The sequence below is a fragment of the Squalius cephalus genome (assembly GCF_949319135.1).
Source record: "Squalius cephalus genome assembly, chromosome: 4".
Classification (NCBI taxonomy): Eukaryota; Metazoa; Chordata; class Actinopteri; order Cypriniformes; family Leuciscidae; genus Squalius; species Squalius cephalus.
In genome coordinates this window covers 55656727-55664226 of record NC_137125.1, presented here as the reverse complement: position 1 = coordinate 55664226, position 7500 = coordinate 55656727, and the positions used below count along the sequence as shown (strand labels likewise).

Below are 7500 nucleotides of genomic sequence, written 5' to 3'. Positions count from 1 at the left end.
ACACCCAGCACTTGATTCATCCTCGTTAGCCACTTCGCTGAAACGCTCCCACACGGTACTTTTCTTTCTTTCCTTCCTTTTGTTTTTAATTCTTCTTTTCTACTTCACTCGGACCTGCTCCATTTCTGCTTAAAGAAGCGGATCCCGCGCAGCGTATCTCTTAAAGAGAGTGCAGATTAGTGCCTCTCTGCCTGGCGGAAAAAATTACATTTTAGACATGCTCATATTTTACAGAATGTAGTTAATATTTTCATTAATAATGATTTATCATATCCACCCGCGACCCACCCGAAATTAATCAGAATGTTATTTTTATTAGCATACTTGACCCGCCCGATCCGCGCATCACTAACACACACACACCCACACACACACACACACACACACACTCTCACTCTCTCTCTCTCACTCACTCACTAACACACACACACTCTCACTCACTCACTCACTCACTCACTCTCAGACACACACACTCTCACTCTCTCTCTCTCTCTCACACACACACACACACACACACACACACACACACACACACACACACACACACACACACACACGCGCACTCACTCACTCTGACACACACACACACACACACACACACACACACACACACACACACACCACTCTCTCTCACACACTCTTTCTCACACAGTCACACTCTCTCACACTCCCTCACTCTCACACATTCTCTTACACACACACACACATATATAGGTCGTGCACTCACTGTATGTTTAATGAGACTGAACTCATGAATTATTGAGTGTTTTCCACCGTGTGTCATGTGACTTCAGCATCTCAGTCTTCACCTCCAGTGTGGAAATGACACTGCGCTGCTGTCACCCCCGGCAACAATCAGACCAATCAGAGCTGTCGTCCCCGGCAACAATCAGACCAATCAGAGCTGCCGCTGCTCGTGGATCACACACATTTACACTCATGACACTGACACTCTAAACCAGTAACCCTTTATTAGCCGTCGGCTCGTTAAACACACGTGCTCCGGGTTACAGTGTGAATCTGACTGTCAGCGGCATGATCGATCACTGCGTTTACACCACAACTAAACACTCATGAAGAGTGTGTGTGTCTGTTCAGATGTTTAAACACATGAATGCTGTTCAGATCATGTCTGATGTTAAACCTGTCTGTCTCTTCTGTGTGTGTGTCAGATCGGTGCGTATGACCAGCAGATATGGGAGAAATCAGTGGAACAGAGAGAGATCAAGGTAACTTGTGTGTGTGTGTGTGTGTGTGTGTGTGTGTGTGTGTGTGAGAGAGAGACTGTGTGTGTGTGTGTGTGTGTAGTTTTCTTCTTCTTCTTAAACGTCTCTCGCTCTATCACCTCTCTCTCCTCAGTTCATTAGACGGGTGAGTACCGCTGCCGCTCTCAGCCTGTAGGTGGCGCTGCGTGTGTCTAACCCTGTCTGTGTGTGTCAGATTGGCTTTGATGTCTTCACACAACTGGATGCTTGTGTGTGTATGAGAGCATGTTTAGACAAGGTCACATCAGTAACGACTGTCATGTACTGAGATTAACTTCGGCAGACATTAAACTCCTCACTGATGATGATGATGATGAAGACAGGTCTCGTGTAGCAGCTTAGAGTGAATGTCATTCAGATTGTTGCGTTATGACTCGTGTGTGTGTGTGTGTGTGTGTGTGTGTGTGTGTGTGTGTGTGTGTGTGTGTGTGTGTGTGTGTGTGGCCGAATGTCTTGCGTAACGAGGGATAGGCAGAAAAATATATAGAGGGCAGAAAGTTATTCGACTCGTTCTGCTCGCCAGACCGGGCCCTCAATAGAGCGCGAGAACGGGCCCTCAATAGAGCACGAGACTGGGCCCTCAATAGAGCGCGAGAACGGGCCCTCAATAGAGCACGAGACTGAGCCCTCAATAGAGCGCGAGAACGGGCCCTCAATAGAGCGCGAGAACGGGCCCTCAATAGAGCGCGAGTCCGGGGCCTCAATAGAGTGCGAGACCGGGGCCTCAATAGAGCGCGAGACTGGGCCCTCAATAGAGCGCGAGAACGGGCCCTCAATAGAGCACGAGACTGAGCCCTCAATAGAGCGCGAGAACGGGCCCTCAATAGAGCGCGAGTCCGGGGCCTCAATAGAGTGCGAGACCGGGGCCTCAATAGAGCGCGAGGGCGAGACCGGGGCCTCAATAGAGCGCGAGAGCGGGGCCTCAATAGAGCACGAGACTGGTCCCTCATGCCGGTCCCTAATGCCGGAAGCCGGATTAACTTCGGCAGACATTAAACTCCTCACTGATGATGATGATTATGATGATGATGAAGACGGGTCTCATGTGTAGCAGCTTAGAGTGAATCTCATTCAGATTGTTTGTGTTTGTGTTGCGCTGTGACTCGTGTGTGTGTGTGTGTGTGTGTGTGTGGCCGAATGTCTTGCGTAACGAGGGATAGGCAGACAAATGTAAAGAGGGCAGACCGGGCCCTCACTAGAGCGCGAGACCTGGGCCTCAATAGAGCGCGTGAACGGGCCCTCAATAGAGCGTGAGACCGGGGCCTCAATAGAGCGCGAGACCGGGCTCTCAATAGAGCGCGAGACCGGGCCCTCAATAGAGTGCGAGGGCGAGACTGGGCCCTCAATAGAGCGCGAGACCGGGGCCTCAATAGAGCGCGAGACCGGGCCCCCAATAGAGTGCGAGGGCGAGACCGGGCCCTCAATAGAGCGCGAGACCGGCCCCCAATAGAGTGCGAGGGCGAGACCGGGCCCTCAATAGAGCGAGAAACCGGGGCCTCAATAGAGCGTGAGACCGGGCCTTCAATAGAGCGCGAGGGCGAGACCGGGCCCTTAATAGAACGCGAGACCAGGCCCTCAATAGAGCGCGAGACCGGGCCCTCAATAGAGCGCGAGGGCGAGACCGGGCCCTCAATAGAGCGCGAGACCAGGCCCTCAATAGAGCGCGAGACCAGGCACTCAATAGAGCGCGAGACCAGGCCCTCAATAGAGCGAGAAACCGGGCCCTCAATAGAGCGCGAAACCGGGCCCTCAATAGAGCGCGAGGGCGAGACCGGGGCCTCAATAGAGCACGAGACCGGGCCTTCGATAGAGCGTGAGACCAGGCCCTCAATAGAGCGCGAGGGCGAGACCGGGGCCTCGATAGAGCGCGAGACCGGGCCTTCGATAGAGCGCGAGACCAGGGCCTCAATAGAGCGCGAGGGCGAGACCGGGGCCTCGATAGAGCGCGAGACCGGGCCATCAATAGAGCGCGAGACCGGGGCCTCAATAGAGCGCATCACAGCGGTGTTTTCGTGTGAAAAAATCAGTTCTAAATTCCTAATAATCTGTGGTATTAAATGTGTGCGTGACTGAAGGAGGAGAGTATGTAATTGCTCTACTCATGAATTGACTAATTAAACTCATATGAAGTGTGTGACACGCATGGTTTCAGTGTGAATGAATGATGTTTGATAGAGACTGTGTGTCAATCTCTCTCTCTCTCTCTCTCTCTCTAGGGTCTGAGGAACAAACCGAAGAAGACGGGTCACGTGAAGCCAGACCTGATTGACGTGGATCTGGTCAGAGGTCAGACACACACACACACAGATTTCTCTGCGTTCACAGTTTCACAGGTCGCAGGTCGTGACCAGTGGTGTGTTTATCTGTCAGGTTCTGCGTTTGCTAAAGCGAAGCCTGAGAGCCCGTGGACGGCTCTGACCCGGAAGGGCATCGTCAGGGTGGTGTTCTTCCCCTTCTTCTTCCGCTGGTGGATCCAGGTCACGTCCAGGACCGTCTTCTACCTGCTGCTGTCTCTCTACCTGCTGCAGGGTGTGTGTGTGTGTGTGTGTGTGTGTGTGTGTGTGAGAGAGAACACGCCTGTGATTTACATGTGGATTGTCCTTCTGAATGTGTCTCTACATGTCCCTCCTTCAGGTTTAGTGTAAGATGATCTCCAGCAATAACAAAACACACCAATCTCACTCATCCAGAATATCAGAAATAACCAGTAGTGCGAATGCAACCAGGAAAACGTTCCTAGGGGAACCCACCCTGGTGGCTCGAGATCCTATAATGGAGTTCCTAGAACAGGAATTTAAACCTCATTTAAAAGATGGATAGAGCACTACAGCAAGCTAACCCTAACCCTAACTACAGCGAGCTATATGGAACAGAGGGAAACGCTTGCCGTCAGACTCTCTTAAACCTCCCTCAATCTCAAATCCATAATCACCTTGATGATGAACCTGACATTGCCGAGGTGTTATCCACCATTGAAAGTATGAGTAAATAAAGGCATCAGATGCAGATGAAACACCAAGTGAGCTGCTAAAAGCGGGTCTAATCTCGTTAGCCAGTCATCTTCAGCAACTCATTCTGAAATGCTGGCATGCCAAACAAGTACCACAAGATTTCAAAGACGCAACGATCACCAGTCTTTATAAGAACAAAGGCGATCATGGTGACTAACAATTATCGAGGTATTTCATTGCTGTCTGTCACTGGCAAAGTACTTGCTCGTATCCTATGAAACGTTAGCAGGAAAATCTCCTTTCCTGGTCCTTAAGAAAGCTGGCTGTCCTCCTCCTCTACCCTTACTGATTCAGTCACTTCATGACGGTGTGCTGGGTGAAGTTTGGCGGTGAGCTGTCTGGTACGTTTCCCATCAAACGAGGTGTAAAACAAGGCTGTGTATTAGCGCCTACACTGTTCGGTATTTTCTTCTCCTATGTATTCAAAAGAGCATATGAAGACCTGGACAACAATACTGGTGTCTCCCTGTTGTCACGTAACAATGGAAATTTCTTCAATCTGTCTCGTTTCAAAGCTAAAACAAAGACCCAGCAATTTGTTGTGTGTGAATCACTCTACGCCGATGATGCGCGTCATCTCCGGATCAGCTTCAAATCCTCATAGATCGATTTGCCGAATCATGTGACAAATTTGGACCATTAGTCTGAAAAAGACTGTTACAATGTCACAGGCCATTGACTCTCATACATTCACAATCACTGAGACCCCCCTTAACTCTACAATGACTCGAAATGCAACACTTGATCTCGAATTGGGTCCCAGACTTGGGAAAGCAGCTTCTCCCTTCGGAAGACTCACTAAACGAGTGGCGGAATAAGCACCTGCCTGTCCGAACTAAAGTCAGAGTCTATGAAGCCTGTGTCCTGAGCATTCTCCTCTACGGAGCAGAAAGCTGGCCAACTATCGCTCACAAGAAAGTAGACTCAGTGCTTTCACACCAGAAGCCTACGGTTCATCATAGGAAAAACCTGGGAAGACAAGATGACAAACGAGGAACTCTTTAAGATCCCTCACTCTATCATCCCGCATCCCTCACTCCATCCTCCATCCCTCACTCTATCCTCCATCCCTCCCTCCCTCCATCCCTCACTCTATCCTCCATCCCGCATCCCTCACTCTATCCTCCATCCCTCACTCTATCCTCCATCCCGCATCCCTCACTCTATCCTCCATCCCTCACTCTATCCTCCATCCCGCATCCCTCACTCTATCCTTCATCCCGCATCCCTCACTCTATCCTTCATCCTGCATCCCTCACTCTATCCCCCCGCATCCCTCACTCTATCCTTCATCCCGCATCCCTCACTCTATCCTTCATCCTGCATCCCTCACTCTATCCTCCATCCCTCACTCTATCCTCCATCCCGCATCCCTCACTCTATCCTCCATCCCTCACTCTATCCTCCATCCCGCATCCCTCACTCTATCCTTCATCCCGCATCCCTCACTCTATCCTTCATCCTGCATCCCTCACTCTATCCCCCCGCATCCCTCACTCTATCCTTCATCCCGCATCCCTCACTCTATCCTCCATCCCGCATCCCTCTCTATCCTCCCGCATCCCTCACTCTATCCTTCATCCCGCATCCCTCACTCTATCCCCCCGCATCCCTCACTCTATCCTTCATCCCGCATCCCTCACTCTATCCTCCATCCCGCATCCCTCTCTATCCTCCCGCATCCCTCACTCTATCCTTCATCCCGCATCCCTCACTCTATCCCCCCGCATCCCTCACTCTATCCTTCATCCCGCATCCCTCACTCTATCCTCCCGCATCCCTCACTCTATCCTTCATCCCGCATCCCTCTCTATCCTCCCGCATCCCTCACTCTATCCTTCATCCCGCATCCCTCACTCTATCCCCCCGCATCCCTCACTCTATCCTTCATCCCGCATCCCTCACTCTATCCTCCATCCCGCATCCCTCTCTATCCTCCCGCATCCCTCACTCTATCCTTCATCCCGCATCCCTCACTCTATCCCCCCGCATCCCTCACTCTATCCTTCATCCCGCATCCCTCACTCTATCCTCCCGCATCCCTCACTCTATCCTTCATCCCGCATCCCTCACTCTATCCCCCCGCATCCCTCACTCTATCCCCCCGCATCCCTCACTCTATCCTCCACTCCGCATCCCTCACTCTATCCTCCATCCCTCACTCTATCCTCCATCCCTCACTCTATCCTCCCGCATCCCTCACTCTATCCTCCATCCCTCACTCTATCCTCCCGCATCCCTCACTCTATCCTCCATCCCTCACTCTATCCTCCCGCATCCCTCACTCTATCCTCCATCCCTCACTCTATCCTCCATCCCTCACTCTATCCTCCACTCCGCATCCCTCACTCTATCCTCCATCCCTCACTCTATCCTCCACTCCGCATCCCTCACTCTATCCTCCATCCCTCACTCTATCCTCCATCCCTCACTCTATCCTCCACTCCGCATCCCTCACTCTATCCTCCATCCCTCACTCTATCCTCCATCCCTCACTCTATCCTCCCGCATCCCTCACTCTATCCCCCCGCATCCCTCACTCTATCCCCCCGCATCCCTCACTCTATCCTCCATCCCTCACTCTATCCTCCATCCCTCACTCTATCCTCCATCCCTCACTCTATCCTCCATCCCTCACTCTATCCCCCCGCATCCCTCACTCTATCCTCCATCCCTCACTCTATCCTCCATCCCTCTCTATCCTCCCGCATCCCTCACTCTATCCTTCATCCCGCATCCCTCACTCTATCCCCCCGCATCCCTCACTCTATCCTTCATCCCGCATCCCTCACTCTATCCTCCATCCCGCATCCCTCTCTATCCTCCCGCATCCCTCACTCTATCCTTCATCCCGCATCCCTCACTCTATCCCCCCGCATCCCTCACTCTATCCTTCATCCCGCATCCCTCACTCTCACTATCCTCCCGCATCCCTCACTCTATCCTTCATCCCGCATCCCTCACTCTATCCCCCCGCATCCCTCACTCTATCCCCCCCCGCATCCCTCACTCTATCCTCCACCTCCGCATCCCTCACTCTAATCCTCCATCCCTCACTCTATCCTCCATCCCTCACTCTATCCTCCGCATCCTCACTCTATCCTCCATCCCTCACTCTATCCTCCCGCATCCCTCACTCTATCCTCCATCCCTCACTCTATCCTCCCGCATCCCTCACTCTATCCTCCATCCCTCACTCTATCCTCCATCCTCACTCTATCCTC

At 52.1% G+C, this 7500-nt stretch overlaps 1 protein-coding gene across 2 annotated transcripts in view; it reads left to right on the top strand.

The window, feature by feature from the left end:
• phtf2 (putative homeodomain transcription factor 2) overlaps window positions 1–3934 on the top strand; it is a 12959-nt gene extending 9025 nt beyond the window's left edge. The window contains exons 3-7 of one of the 2 annotated variants that reach the window (XM_079870197.1): window positions 1173–1229; window positions 1360–1371; window positions 3482–3551; window positions 3636–3794; window positions 3900–3934. In XM_079870197.1, coding sequence (XP_079726323.1) covers window positions 1173–1229; window positions 1360–1371; window positions 3482–3551; window positions 3636–3794; window positions 3900–3910 — 309 coding nt within the window. In that variant the 3' untranslated portion in view covers window positions 3911–3934. The remainder of the gene's footprint in view (window positions 1–1172; window positions 1230–1359; window positions 1372–3481; window positions 3552–3635; window positions 3795–3899) is intronic. The other variant, XM_079870198.1, reaches the window with a different exon arrangement.
• The last annotated feature ends 3566 nt before the right edge of the window (window positions 3935–7500 follow it).